Source organism: Eptatretus burgeri, chromosome 10 (genome assembly GCF_056783735.1).
Source record: "Eptatretus burgeri isolate ZD-2024b chromosome 10, Ebu_testis_v1, whole genome shotgun sequence".
Lineage (NCBI taxonomy): Eukaryota > Metazoa > Chordata > Myxini > Myxiniformes > Myxinidae > Eptatretus > Eptatretus burgeri.
Window position 1 is genome coordinate 95,526,588 of NC_140970.1, and position 15,079 is coordinate 95,541,666.

The 15,079-nt window shown below is 43.8% G+C and overlaps 1 protein-coding gene and 1 long non-coding RNA gene across 6 annotated transcripts in view; one reads left to right on the forward strand and one right to left on the reverse strand.

Annotated features, from left to right (window-relative positions):
• Nucleotides 1-15,079, forward strand: part of LOC147019177 (uncharacterized) — a 68,748-nt gene that overhangs the window by 5,751 nt on the left and 47,918 nt on the right. The window contains exon 3 of the long non-coding RNA XR_015062668.1: nucleotides 34-898. This is a non-coding gene — a long non-coding RNA (uncharacterized LOC147019177). The remainder of the gene's footprint in view (nucleotides 1-33; nucleotides 899-15,079) is intronic.
• CCDC146 (coiled-coil domain containing 146) overlaps nucleotides 752-15,079 on the reverse strand; it is a 100,867-nt gene continuing 86,539 nt past the window's right edge. For 4 of the 5 annotated variants that reach the window (XM_085899511.1, XM_085899513.1, XM_085899512.1 and 1 more), the window contains 2 exons: nucleotides 9,079-9,321; nucleotides 752-1,040 (listed from right to left, as the gene is read on the reverse strand). In XM_085899511.1, coding sequence (XP_085755637.1) covers nucleotides 843-1,040; nucleotides 9,079-9,321 — 441 coding nt within the window. In that variant the 3' untranslated portion in view covers nucleotides 752-842. Of the gene's footprint in view, nucleotides 1,041-9,078; nucleotides 9,322-15,079 lie in introns of those variants that run through there. The other variant, XR_015062667.1, reaches the window with a different exon arrangement.

The following is a 15,079-nucleotide window of genomic DNA, read 5'->3' on the forward strand; positions in this document are numbered from 1 at the left end:
TTCACCCCTTTCTATATGTTTGTTTGTGTGCAGGATATCTCAAAAGGTTGTGGATGGATTCGGATGAAATTTGGTAGACAGGTCGGGTGTATGACCATGAAGAATTGATCCGATTTTGGTGAAGATCCGAATCTGGATCTGGATACGAGAATTATTAAATTTTTAAAGTGATTCTTCACCATTGAGAGATGGGCCCAAAAAATATAGTACTGTATAGCATGACATTTCAAAAATGTATTGGGCCCGATATGTTCTCATGGATCAGGCATTACGTGGCGGAGGTATGCGCTCGACCGAGCGAGCGCACTACTAATTAAACATGTTATTACGTAACTTGCAAAATAGCAATTCCGTCGCACCGAAAGCACGTTCAAGTTGAAAAGGTTTCATTAATGGCTGGGCTGTAGTTTATTTGGATAATCTGCATATGTAAGTTATTCCTGTACATTAAGGAAACTATAACTGGTTTCTATGCAGCATTAAATACATTTGACAGAATTGATCATCATCCCAAAGATTGTTTCACCTGTTGTAATCCCCAGTTAATGTTTCACATTGTACAATGTTTTAGAAACAATATATCAGAAGTGGTCAGGCATCGCATCCTGTCGTTTAACTGGAAAGCCCAACCACAGTGAAAGTCAGAAACAAAAAATGCTTGGCTAGCAATCGGCTCAATGACACTTTAGTTACAAATTAACGAGTTTGATGGTCTCCTCAGCAAAACAAGGGATTAATTCATAAGACCTAAAGCAGGTTCAGATCTTAGCTGTGGTCATTATAAATTGACAGTAGAGTTTATAAAGGGAAGGGAAGGAGGATTCATGGAATAGCTTCTGGCCCTATATCTCGATGGGTCGTGACTTTGGTTTGCGGAAGCGACGCATCGCAGCACAAGGTGGGTACGGCTTGAATGGAGCTTGGGCACCGTATGGATGAGGCACGTAACCCTCCCTACCCACGAGCGGCAGGTACGCTGTAGGTCGAACCTCAGCCTTGCTGGCGACTCCTCCGGATGCTTCAGACATGTCTTGTTCCTCCTGCGAAATACATGTCATGGTAAAATGGAAGACAACAAGCACCGAATGGAAGAAGTACAACATTTGAAGATTAAACATTTTTTTAAATCAAATAAACTAACAGTGAAATAACTACTTTAATCTTCCAAACAAGTGGTTATTGCTGATGGTAGTAACCCTAGGTTCTCGGCATACTGTGTGGTTCAAAGTCAATGGCATAATCATCTTCATCGAGTTTGGTTGTTTTTTGTTTGTTTTTTTACATTCCTTACCCACTAACTAACCATGTAACTGTTTAAATAATCATAGTGAACAATTGCTCAATGATGCAGGAATAACTTGGTCGAGTTCAAACATCTTCCAAAACAGTTTCTCATTCTTCTTTAACTGCCACAATTTCCCCCACGTTCTTGGGGGAATGTTGGCCCATTTCTCTGACAAAACTGTTTAGAAGAACAATTGGGAAACGTTTTGGTCAACTTTGAAAATGCTAATCATTGTGGAATTTCCACTTGCAAAAATAAAAAGGTTTTGAAATGCCACATGAGTTCCCCTCAATACTACTTCTTCAAATCAAATATACAAATATTCCTACACAACATTCTGGGCACCATGCAAATTCAACCGAGTTCTTAAACCCACCTTCATTAATATTGACCAATTAGGTTTCTGAGAAAGTAGCTTTCCATTCGCAACAGTGCAAAAATATATTTACGATTGGGTGTTGAAGCCAACAACAGCAACAAACTCCGTTAAATTGTTTATTTTCGAGGTACTGGATAAATATCCCCACAACCATGGTAGTTACCATATGATGTTACCCGACAACCATCCAACATTGAACTTGCTCTAATCCCTCTACATCTTTCATATTAAAAGGTGACAATGACTATCCACATTACCTGACCTGACTAGATTTAAGTCATCACTCCTTGGAATCCTTGGATCTCCTCTTTGGATTTGTACACCCAACCCCTTGGAACTCCTCAAATTTGGACATAACCCCCCCCCCCCCTGTTTTTGCATCCTAAAATCACACTTAGGGTGAAGTCGATGGAACACCATCGCAAATCCCCACGTTACCCACCTAAAGCAAGGTTGAAAGATGGCATAAAGTTCCACCAAGAATGAGACCCAACATCAAATTTCCGAGTTTAATAATGTTTTCCTGTTTTAACCCCGTGACCCTAATTCCCCACCCCATGGGGGCATGAACCCAGGATAAAATCCCAAAAAATCGTTTCATATTTCATGCGGCCCCAAATGTTGATTCCACATGCAAAGTTTCATTAAAAAATGTTTTTAAACATGTCCATAATTGCATTTTTTGGTATTTGACCTTTTGACCCTGCCCTTGGGGGCGGGGACAAAAATGATACTGCTCTTGCACTTTCACGCCATGTGCTGATCATAACTACCAAGTTTGGTGAATATATGCCAAACTGTTTAGGAGATAGCATGACGGACGGAGGGACAGAACTGATTACAATATCCCCCCATTTTTTTAATCAAAAAGCATGGGGATAATTAGCTTTTTTAGGTGTTCTGCCTGACACTGATCAGACTGTTTCAGCAATGTGTCTACAATCACTCCTACGTGTCTGACTCTTGTGGAACACAAACTGGCGTTACTTTGGCCCAAGGATGAATAAAAAGATTTTTTGAAGCCTCAGCCGATGAAGTCGCCGGTGGCGTTATGTTTTCGGGTTGTCCGTCCATATGTACGTACGTCCGTGCTCATTACCTTCGCAAACTTTGTTGCGAAGGTTATGTTTTGATCGATGTGTATTTATTTATATGTGAATATGTGTGTTTGTTTGTTATTCGCATAACTCCAAAAGTATTGAACTGAATCGCAGCAAATTTGGTGGGATGATTGGTAATTATCCGAGGACCATTTGATTAGATTTTGGGAGCGATCGGGTCAAAGTTCAAGGTCAAGGTCATGAAAAGGTCAAAATCGTCTTTTTACCATAGCGCGGTAAATTTGTATCCAATTTGCATGCAACTAATGCCAAAATGTTCAGAATTCAATGCCGCATCTTGTGACATGTGACATGACACAATGACGTAATAACCCTAATAAGCGGTTGGGAGTCAAAGGTCAGGGGGAGTCAAGACATTGCAAAATGTGTGGATTTAGTCATAACACGGTCAATTCTTCTCCGATTTGCATGAAACCAACACCAAAATGTTGACTGTTCTGTTCCCCACACTCTAATACAAAATTACAATTACCAATTACACATTGATCAGGAGCTCAGGTGGGCCGAGGAAGGACTTTACATGACGGAGGATTCCCAGTCGGCGACTGGCTTTGGAGGCGAGGTTTGAAATGTGGCTTTCCCAGGAAAGGTCATGGCAGATAGTGAGACCCAGAAGCTTGAAAGAAAGGACTTCTACCAGAGGATTGTTGAGAAAGTGGATGGTTGAGGTTGTTTTCTAAACGGTCCTTTCGAAGAGACATAGTGAGAGAGTGAGATTTGTCCGGATTGAAAGACATGTTCCACGTGTTGGACCAGTTTGTGATTTTATCCAGATCTGCAGTGAGCGGAGAAGCTGCTGCTTGCCGGTCTGAGGGATGACCGATGGTACGGCAGAGGGTGGAGTCATCAGCAAAGAGATATAGAGGATTTTCCAGAGAGTCGGAGAGATCATTGATGAAAACCAGAAAAAGAACAGGGCCCGGAACGCTACCTTGAGGAACTCCAGCCTGGACATGAAGGGGGGATGAAAGAACTCCATTTATTTTAAGTTGAACTTAAAATAACTGCGCGAAGCCGTGTTGAAGTCAGCGGACCTCGTGTTGCCCAATAAACAGGGCCAGACGACAGAGGTAACGAGAAACTAGTTGGTCGAATTAAATCTTCTTAATAATCCCGATGAAACGCATTATGTATTATAGCCGTCCGATGCTTCCTTATAGGCCATTCGACCAATCGGTCATTTTGCATTTGATGACCTTGTAACCTTGACCCCGAGGCGAAAATGCGAAAAAGGGCTCAGAAGATCTATAAAGAGCAACTAGTATTATCATCGTGTCAAGTTAGAACTCAATCGGCTGAGACGTCAAGGAGGAGATAGAAAAACTAGAGTTGGTGTCAAAGCCACCCAATGCTTGTCTGTTGATGCATTTATCGTTTTTAAAAGACTAGTCCAATAATTAATATTTTTTATAAAGCATTGCAGTGAAGTCTGATCCAAATAATTTTGGAGCAATATATGTATTTGTATATTGTAATCAGTAACAAGAGCACAAGTGAGCACAATATACACCCGAACAAGAAGGTATATACAGAATTGTACGACTACATGGAAAACAGCATCCTGGTTGCCATGGCAACCACTTTAGATGACAAACATGTCACGACACACCGTCTCCACAGTCTGTACCCATGTACCAAATATGAAACGTGAAAGTTGAAAACTTTGGGAGTTAGTGGGGACAGGAACGGACAGACTGACAGACTGACAGACAGACAGACAGACGGACGGACGGAGGACACATAATACGCCCCGAAATATACATATATATATATATATATATATATATATATATATATATATACATATATATATATATGTATATATATATATATATATATATGTATATATATATATATATATATATATATATATATATATATATATATATATATATATATATATATATATATATATACAGTGGGGAGAACAAGTATTTGATACACTGCCGATTTTGCAGGTTTTCCCACTAATAAAGCACGTTGAGGTCTGTAATTTTTATCACAGGTACGCTTCAATTGTAAAAGACGGAATCTAAAACAAAAATCCTGAAAATCACATTGTATGATTTTTAAATAATTAACTTGCATTTTATTGCATGAGTATTTGATTACCGACCAACCAGTAAGAATTCCGGCTCTCGCAGACCTGTTAGTTTTGTCTTTAAGAAGCCCTCCCATTCTCCACTCATTACCTGTATTAACTGCACCTGTTTGAACTCGTTATCTGCATAAAAGACAGCTGTCCACATTCAATCAATCAGACTCCAACCTCTCCACAATGGTCAAGACTAGAGAGCTGTCTCAGGACATCAGGGACAAAATTGTAGACTTGCACAAGGCTGGGATGGGCTACAGGACAATAGGCAAGCAGCAACAACTGTTGGCGCAATTATTAGAAAATGGAAGAAGTTCAAGATAACAGTCAATCTCCCTCGGTCTGGGGCTCCATGCAAGATCTCACCTCGTGGAGCCTCAATGATCATGAGAAAGGTGAGGGATCAGCCCAGAACTACACGGCAGGACCTGCTCAATGACCTGAAGAGAGCTGGGACCACAATATCAAAGAAAACCATAAGTAACACACTACGCTGTCATGGATTAAAATCCTGCAGCACACGCAAGGTCCCTCTGCTCAAGCCAGCGCATGTCCAGGCCCGTCTGAAGTTTGCCAATGACCATCTAGATGATCCAGAGGAGGAATGGGAGAAGGTCATGCGGTCTGATGAGACCAAAATAGAGCTTTTTGGTTCAAACTCCACTCGCCGTGTTTGGAGGAAGAAGAAGGATGAGTACAACCCCAAGAACACCATCCCAACCGTGAAGCATGGAGGTGGAAACATCATTCTTTGGGGATGCTTTTCTGCAAAGGGGACAGGACGACTGCACCGTATTGAGGGGAGGATGGATGGGGCCATGTATCGCGAGATCTTGGCCAACAACCTCCTTCCCTCAACAAGAGTATTGAAGATGGGGCGTGGCTGGGTCTTCCAGCATGACAACGACCCGAAACACACAGCCAGGGCAACTAAGGAGTGGCTCCGTAAGAAGCATCTCAAGGTCCTGGAGTGGCCTAGCCAGTCTCCAGACTTGAACCCAATAGAAAATCTTTGGAGGGAGCTGAAAGTATGTGTTGCCCAGCGACAGCCCCGAAACCTGAAGGATCTGGAGAAGATCTGTATGGAGGAGTGGGCCAAAATCCCTGCTGCAGTTTGTGCAAACCTGGTTAAGAACTACAGGAAACGTCTGATCTCTGTAATTGTAAACAAAGGTTTCTGTACCAAATATTAAGTTCTGTTTTTCTGATGGATCTAATACTTATTTCATGCAATAAAATGCAAATTAATTATTTTAAAATCATACAATGTGATTTTCAGGATTTTTGTTTCAGATTCCGTCTTTCACAATTGAAGTGTACCTATGATAAAAATTACAGACCTCTACATGCTTTGTAAGTGGGAAAACCTGCAAAATCGGCAGTGTATCAAATACTTGTACTCCCCACTGTATATATATATATATATATATATATATATATATATATATATATATATATATATATATATATATATATATATATATATATATATTGTTGTGGTTACCAAATTCGCAAACCACCATTCAGGTCCCTTAGGTGAGATATCTCGGTAAGTATATGTGTAGTTAGGCCCAAACCCGTTGTCTAGTGGGAATACATGTCATTTATGCGTGCTGCGACTCTTCAGGATAGCCGTTTTTCTTTTACTATCTTTATTTTGGACCAACTGCCATTGTTACCACCACCAACCACAACATCAACCACCCACCGCGGCGCCGCTTCACGTCACACCTCGCAACCGTCGCATCGCCACCGTTCTTGCGCCGCTTGTGGGTACCGGTATTGGACTCGTGCAGGGCGCGCGCCGAACAGCGTGTACAAAACCACGGATTTTCCGCTCCAAAAATGGATCAAAAACGACACGCCCACTTTTGTTCCGTCCAATCGGTGAGCGAGGGGCGATTTGGCCCCGCCTCCAGGGCGTTGGAGGGCGGTCGCTATATGCAAATTCATGGATCAAAATGCATTCACGCCCACTTTTTCTCGGGCCAATGGGGAGCGAGGTGAAAGGTCGAAGGCAGGGGGTCAAAGGCGAAGCCACGGGGCTTATATAAGCGGCTGCGATCGTCAGAAAATGGTTGTTGGTCGTCGTCGTCGTCGTCGTCGTGTGCGTTGGAGTCGGAGCGAAGAGGACGGAGCTGTGGAGAGGCGGCGAGGGCAGACGAGGGGGTGCTCGCGTCATGCCGGGAGCTGCACACCAGGGAGGCCGACGGCGCGACCTGGCCGAGGTGGAGACGCTCGTCGCGGGACTCGAGGCAGAGTAAAAATCCTCCTTTCCCCCGAGCATCAGCAACCCCCTCCTGTTTCCCCCCGTGCTGAGATAGTGCGACCAAGGGGGCCCCTTTCCCACCCCCTACCAGACACTGTCCGCGAGGCCCGCGGAGTTGAGGCACCATCGCCGCTCCGCGTCTCATCACCAGACGGGTAGGCCCGACCCGGTCTCGGCCTCAGGCCCGCCTCATCCTTGAGGGTGTTCTTTTTCTTGGTTTTGGATATGTGTTGTCGGCGCCGTCTGTGAAGTAAAATTGTATAAGTGTTGCCGTGTGCTCGCGTAATCGGTATTAGATCTGCATTGTCGCATTTGCTTTTTGTGTAAAATTGCATTGTGTTTCTCTTCTTTTCTATGTGCTTTTGGTGGAATTGTATATGTGTGCTTTCCGTTCATCGCGAATAAATGTGCTTTATTATTGAACTGTTCTCCCGCTTCGCTTCGTCTTTTCCTCTATTGAATCCCCATCTTACTTCACGTAAAGGGTTGGTAGTGGGCTGAATACGCCCGATAATTAATCGAACCGTCGAGGCCGACGATAACACCGCTCGGTTATCCCGATAGTACGGAACGGGTCGCTTAAGTGGCCCGTGTCCGAAGTCGACCTGCGGCGAGGTGCGATCGCCCGGTCTACCCTCCGTGTGGGTACTTAGGTAGGTCGAATTTGGCGAGCAACCCTATCCCACGCGGGGGCTGATTGGCTCGATCGCGGTGAGACCGAAAGGTCCACCCGTGACTGGTTCCCGGCGTTAGTCCGAGAGGGTCACGACTGGATTGTCCGTCCGGTGGGCGACGTGCCGCGATTCGAGTTACGTGGCCGTCAGCACGCCGGCGGGCGCGAATACCGTAACAATATATATATATATATATATATATATATATATATATATATATATATATATATATATATATATATATATATACATATACATATATATATATATATATATATATATATATATATATATATATATATATCGGGCGTATAAAAAATAGTGTGGTAGATAAAAACATGAGAAAGGAAAAAATAACTTGCACCAAAAATTTTAACATTTTCATGCTCATGCTGACACTGACGCACGTTCACGCCGGGGGTATCGCTATAGCTCTCTGTTCTTCGAACAGGCGAGCTAATAGAAATTGTTGACAGACAGACGGACGGACAGACAGACAGACAGACGGACGGATCTGAGGACATCAAACGGTTTTATTAGGTCAGAAAAGTGTTAATTTGTCCAATAAGGACATTGCTTGACATTCTGGGCATCTCCGGGTGCATGGTGTTTATATGACTGATTGGTGGTCGCTAATTACTTGCCAAGCCAGCCATTCCTTATCAACCGTTTCATTGGAGTACTTGCTTCAGTGCTTAAGCCACTTGGTGAGCACTCTACAAGCTGTTTGCTCGTTTCCAAGCCATGGCCATACACGGCAAATGTATTCGCACTGTCACTGATTATATCGATCGACTTGAACAAAGTTCATGCCCTACTCACCTGTGTGTGGCCCCACATTGCCATGCAGTGCCTCAGGTGGTTGCTCACCCGCTGAACATGTGCAACCCCCCCCCCCCCCCCCACCCAATAATATCCCCATCAGCTAAGCAACGGGTTGTATTTGCAAGTATAAAAAAATTAAAAGCTCACACCAGGTCATCCATTCACATGCCTGACCACATGCATCCAGATGACCACATGCACTTACTGACAACCAACGTCACTCACATGCCTGACCACACGTGGGCAGTTTTATATGGGTGGAAAATTGAACATATGGATGTACGCATGCACACTATACGCATACACACACACACACACACACACACACACACACACACACACACACACACACACACAGCATGTTGGTAAATACATACTCATTATGCTTTAGTAAAGTTGAAAATCTTGTATCTCCTGAGGCTAAACAAACCTTGAGTGCCTGCTTGATCTCTCTCTCTTCATGCTGCTTCAATTTGTTCAGCCACAAGTGCTCCAAGCCAGGCCAGGGTTCAAGTCCCTCATTGAAACGTCTGGTGCTTTGCTCCAGCACCTCCTCCTTTTCCCGCACCTCCTGTTCAAGATGTAACGCCTCGCCCTGCCGCATCGCCAACTCTGAAACAAGTGCCTCCATCCTGCGGCGCTGCACACCTATCTTTGCCTTCAGCACATTCACCTGCAACAGGCACCAAAGCAATGGGATCACCTTGATAAAATGAGAACACAGGTGCTCCATAATGTGGGACTGATAAGTGCATGGATGGGAGGACAAATCTAAGAAAAGAAAAATAGAGCACCGTGCTGTAAATTACAGTAAATATTGTTACGGATTTGGAAGCCTCTTGCACACAGACAGTCAGCAGTCCCAAAGTTTAGTTATTTCGTTAAGTATATGTGTATAGTTAGAATTCATCCCCTGTGTCGAACGGGAATTTCATGTGTGCACTGTGAGTTATTTTGTAGTTAGTTTTTTTTAATATTCCCCAACAACAACATCCTGCTTTGTTCCACCACCCAACCAAACCTTCACGCACCGCCTCCATGATCCACGTGTTTTTGGCTGAAGGCGCGGACGGAGCCTACATCACCTCAGATCGAGGCTCCGCTCCGATGAAGGGCAGGGAGTGTTTCCTCCAGCCAATGGACGAAGAGCGAGCAAAGCCGAGGTGCACCAGCCAATGGGAAGCCAGAAGGCCAGAAACAACTACAGAGCCTCTTCGGGGGGGGGGGGGCACCGACACGCCACCCACCCAATGGGAGGCAGAGTTACCTCAGGACGGATCCCTCCCACCTCACAGGAGCGGTTGAATAATTGTCAGTGTGATCCGTCTGGGTCATCTCGTCTGGGCTGCTGGCCATCTTCCATCTTGGTGCTGGCTGGGGTCTGCCGTTTCGTCTTGGTTCCTTGGCGCTTGGTGTGAGGTTGTCTGTGTGGGTTCGAGTCCCACCGTGGTGGTTGGAGCGTCCGATCCTCCCAAGCCCTTCCACAAGAATCCCGAGCTCCACAAGGGCAGGTCGGCAAGCCATGCGAACACGGCCAGGTACCGTCCAAACTCTGACCTCCAGCCTGTCTATCCCCTTGGCTGCGAGGGTCGAAATAAAGACAATCCGGGTCCATTTTCTTTGTGTGTGTGTGTGTGTGTGTGTGTGTGTGTGTGTGTGTGTGTGTGTGTGTGTGTGTGTGTGTGTGTGTGTGTGTGTGTCTGTGGTGGCGCCATCCTATAAGTAGAAATTGTATAAGTGTTGATTGCTCATTGTTCATTTTCCTGCATATTCGTGATTAAGTCTGCTCTGTGTCTCCCTCCCTATTATAAATAAACCCCTGTTAAATGTACCAGCTCGTTGCCTGTCGTTTCTATCATTGACCCAGCACGGTGTGGGCTTGAGAAATCGTAAGGCCGTTTGTGCCGTAAATTGTTCATTTGGTCCGGCGCGGCTTTGGTAATTTCCGCTCAGTTACGCCGGATCCGAGTCAGTGATAGTGACTCGGTTCAACCAAAGTCGGCCGAGGGTGTGGCTTCCCCGGTAGTTAGACGGCGTGGGTACTTAGGTAAATTGGAATGAGACAAGTGGACCCTACCTCACGCCGTCAAAATATTGGCGACCACGGTCCTTTAAGCGACCCGTCGGCTCCGGAGTTATCCGGGGTGACGACCTTTCTATTCCGGGTGTTCGGTGGGAGACGGCCCTACTGCCCCATCTAGCGGTCATCCTCGCCACTGGAACTCAGCACCACAACAATATGTCATGTGTCATAATAAGCAACTTGAACTGCATATCATGATAATGGGCTATTTATACCATCTGCACCATCATGATGGGCTATTTTTTCTGTGGCCTGGCAGGATATCCTCGAGGTATGCACACTTATCTCTCGGCTATCTAGAAGTGTTCAAATCCTGACGGTTGAAAACTGTCATCTCAGTGTTTCGCAGACTTGGTGGTTCATTGTGCGTGCCATCCTTTGGATGGACGTTAAACTGGAGTTCTGTCTGTCAGCATGAGTTAGTGGACGGGAAAGATCCCACCGTGGCCTTTACAAAGAGTAGGTAAGAAATGTTCAGCACTGGAAGAAATTATAAATTCCTGTCCTGACTGACTGCTGGGATGGCAAGGGAAAACTACCAAGTGCAATCCTTGCCAAAAAATTGCTTAATTGGAAGTACCAACGCTCTGTAAAGTGTATGATACAGCTCATCATCATCATTTCTGCTGTGGTATCAAGCATGATGATTGATATGTCATGCACTGTGCATGTCGTGATTGGCTATTTGTACCATCTGTGTCATGATGAGGAACTTGTACCCCATTTGTTATGATGGGTGCTGGTTTGTATTGTGTGATCTATCATGATGGGCTACTTGTACTATGGGATTTATCATGAAGGGATATTTATACCACGCAATAAATTGTGATCGGATGTTGTGTGCCGTGCTGTCACGATGGGTTACTTATGCTGTGCTATCAATCATGATGAGTTATTTTCATGGTGCTTGCTATCTAACGTGATGAGCAACTTGCAGCATACCACCTATCATCTCACATGATGTGCTGTTTACACCATGCCCTCTATCATGATTCTTCATGCACTCCTGCATCACACCTGGATGCAAGTTGCATCATTTTTGGAATCGCAGCTGTGCTGCTGATGCATTGCCCCAAGTAGATTAGAGTAGGAATTTAGAATTTGTCTTGAATAGACTTGTCTATCACCCACACCAAGATAATTTTAATGTCACCCACAAACAATGCTGGCAGAAGGATACCCATCTTGGCCTCCCATACAAAGAACAGCACACTTATTAATGCCCTGCCTGTGAACCAATAGTTTCACAGTTTCCAGATGGACTGAGAATAAAACCCACACTTGACAGCTCAAAGTCAAGTGTGCTCCCGCTAAGCTCTGTCAGCGCATGCATAGTACCATGATGAGCTATTTGTACTACAAGTGGGGTATGCTTACACATTGTCTAAGTATATGATCAATGATTCCCCATTGTCTCGGCTCTCTCACCTGCATTTACTTTTTTCATTAATTTTTTTTCAGTTATTTATATTTTCATTTGCGGATGATTTCCGATGGTTCTGTGATTTTTCCTGGTGTATCGGCTTCGATATCCATCGGCACGTAAAATGACTTTCCTTCCCCATTGTCTCGCGTCGTTCACCTGCATTTATTATTGGATTCGCAAGATATCCCTATTGTCGGGTTGTGTGTGTGTGTGTGTGTGTGTGTGTGTGTGTGTGTGTGTGTTTGTGTGTGTGTGTGTGTGTGTGTGTGTGTGTGTGTGTGTGTGTGTGTGTGTGTGTGTGTGTGTGTGTGTGTGTGTGTGTGTGTGTGTGTCTGCAACGCGAGGCTCCACAGCACAAACCAGCAAACCGATTTCGATGAAACTTGGCGAAAGGTGCCATATGGGCTGGGAATGTGCCTGTTTGAGTTTCGTTGCTAAGCAACCACCCGTTGCTATGCAGCGGCCGAAAAACCGCATACGGTATTTTCAATACTTGTCCTCCAGTTTTGAATGTAGAGAAACGAGACTTCGGAATTAAACACTTCGAGATATTTAGAAAATTTTACTCGAGCCGATTTTTTTATTTCAGTTTTATTTTTCAAATGGTAATCCATCAAAAATCGGGTATCAATTTGCCGTCATTTTTTATGAGGGGCTTAGGAAAGTGGGCGGAGCTTAGGGAAAGTGGATGTGGTTGATGAAAAGTGGGAGTGGTGTAGGAAAGTGGGCGTGGCCTATGAAAAGTGGGCGTGGTTTATAAAAGTGGGCGTGGCTTATGAAAAATAATGTGTGGCTCAGGAGGTGTGGTCAAACAAGAGCATTGAGAGAAGTTTATCAGGTTTTCCGTGTGTGTGTGTGTGTGTGTGTGTGTGTGTGTGTGTGTGTGTGTGTGTGTGTGTGTGTGTCTGCAACGCGAGGCTCCACAGCACAAACCAGCAAACCGATTATTTTTCAAATGGTAGTCCTTCAAAAATAGGGTGTCTATTTACCGTCATTTTTTATGACGCGTGCCAGTTGGCAAAATACGCAATAGGAAAAATCTTGCCAGGCAGAGGAACAATTGTACATGAACCAATACGTCTTGGCAATGAATCTTCGTCGGTGGTTCGGTCAGAATGAAAAGCATCGTATCCAGCGCTTCGATCCTAGCGGATCCCTCGTCACCTTGTTTTTATCTTTTTCATTCATTTATATTTTCATTTTCAGATGCTTTCCAATGGTTCTGTGATTTTTTTCCCCATGTAACGATTTCGATTTCCGTCGGCACACAAAATTATCGTGCTTCCCCATTGTCTCGGGTCACTCACCTGCACTTTTTTCATTTTATTTTCTTCATTTATTTATTTATATTTTCAGTTACAGATGCTTTTCAATGGTTCTATGATTTTTCCCGATGTAACGGCTTGATGTCCATCAGCACACAAAATTTCAGCTTTCTTTGTCACCCAGAAGGTACCGTTCTTTAATATTAGTCAGTGAGTCTGTCAGTCAGTCAGTGGTTAGAGAGAGCTTTATATATTAGATGAGTCATTCCATCTGAAATCACCAAATTTAAGAAAATATTCCCAGTTGACCCCCTCAGATTTACTTTAAACTTTCATAAAATAGTTCCTAGGTATCAAAATGAAGCTGCGTAAAAATTTTAGGTCCATAGATGCGGTCAACTCCGAGATATTGAGGGTTGAAAATGTGGTTGTGGCTTTATTTTTATGGTCGTTGCGAGCATCACAAAATGAACAGCTACTTTTAAACTCCCACAACTTTTTAAATATTAATGCTAGAGCCTTGAAATTTTCAGAGATTATTCTTCTATAACTGCTCTGTAAGAAAGAAACATAAAACTGAGTATACCTCTATTAAATTTTATGACCTGATCAGTTGAAATCCAGAAAAAAATGTTGGTTTTATATGAAGACCCAACTTTGAGACCCCATATATTTTTATTGACCCTGGTGTTGGCGTAGTGGTTAGGGTAGCGGCTTGGGATCCAAAAGGTCCTGAGTTCAAGCCCCGTTGGCCGCTTGAATTAATACACACCAGGAGGTTGACTCAGCCTGTCATCCTTCCGAGGTCGGCAAAGTGAGTACCAGTGTACTGGGCCCGGTGTATGCCCCGGTTAGAATAGGTGTACCATATCCATGTGTCGTAAGAGGCGACCAGGGTTGCGTCAGGTAGGGCATCCGGCGTAAAACCTGTGCCAAATCATAACGGATGATCCGCTGTGGCGACCCCTAACGGGAGCAGCTGAAAGAAGAAGAAGATATTTTTATTACCCATCCCAGAAGCTTGAAATTTTTTTGCATGTAATCACTGTATGGTAGTAGTATTCAAATGCATGTTTACTTTTCTTAATCAGTCATAAATAATAGAGTCATGATCCCTCAAAAATTGAAAATTTTCATTTTTCCCCGAAATTCAGGTGAGGATTGCAAATATATGACAAGGTATACCACTTCAAATTGTTCACCATTTGGAAAGCGCATATTCAAGTTTACAAAAGTGTCAAATATCAGTGGTATGTTTTTTCAAATATATTTTCTATTTTTTTGGAAACTGTTGTTAACACAGTCGTGAATACATGAAGTGTGTGCATGGTGTGGGCACCATGGTAATCGTGAATGATTAGTTCTATGATTCAAATTAATAATACAAAAATATATCCCATACTGCAATAACAATGTATTAAAACATTTCACGTAAATGATTTGAATAGGTCCTTGATCTGCTTTTCCAAGTCAGGTGCGAGCTTGTACTGCCTCCCAGTTGACGTCAGGGGAGCATCAATAACTTTCATCACATGGACCAAAGGAACCCAACAAATGTCCTCCCTTGAATGTAACTATATACACTGCTGACATCAGCAGATCAGCCACTATTCCTGAGTTCTATTTTAGCCCCAGCCAGATGAGTTAAGCTCTTACT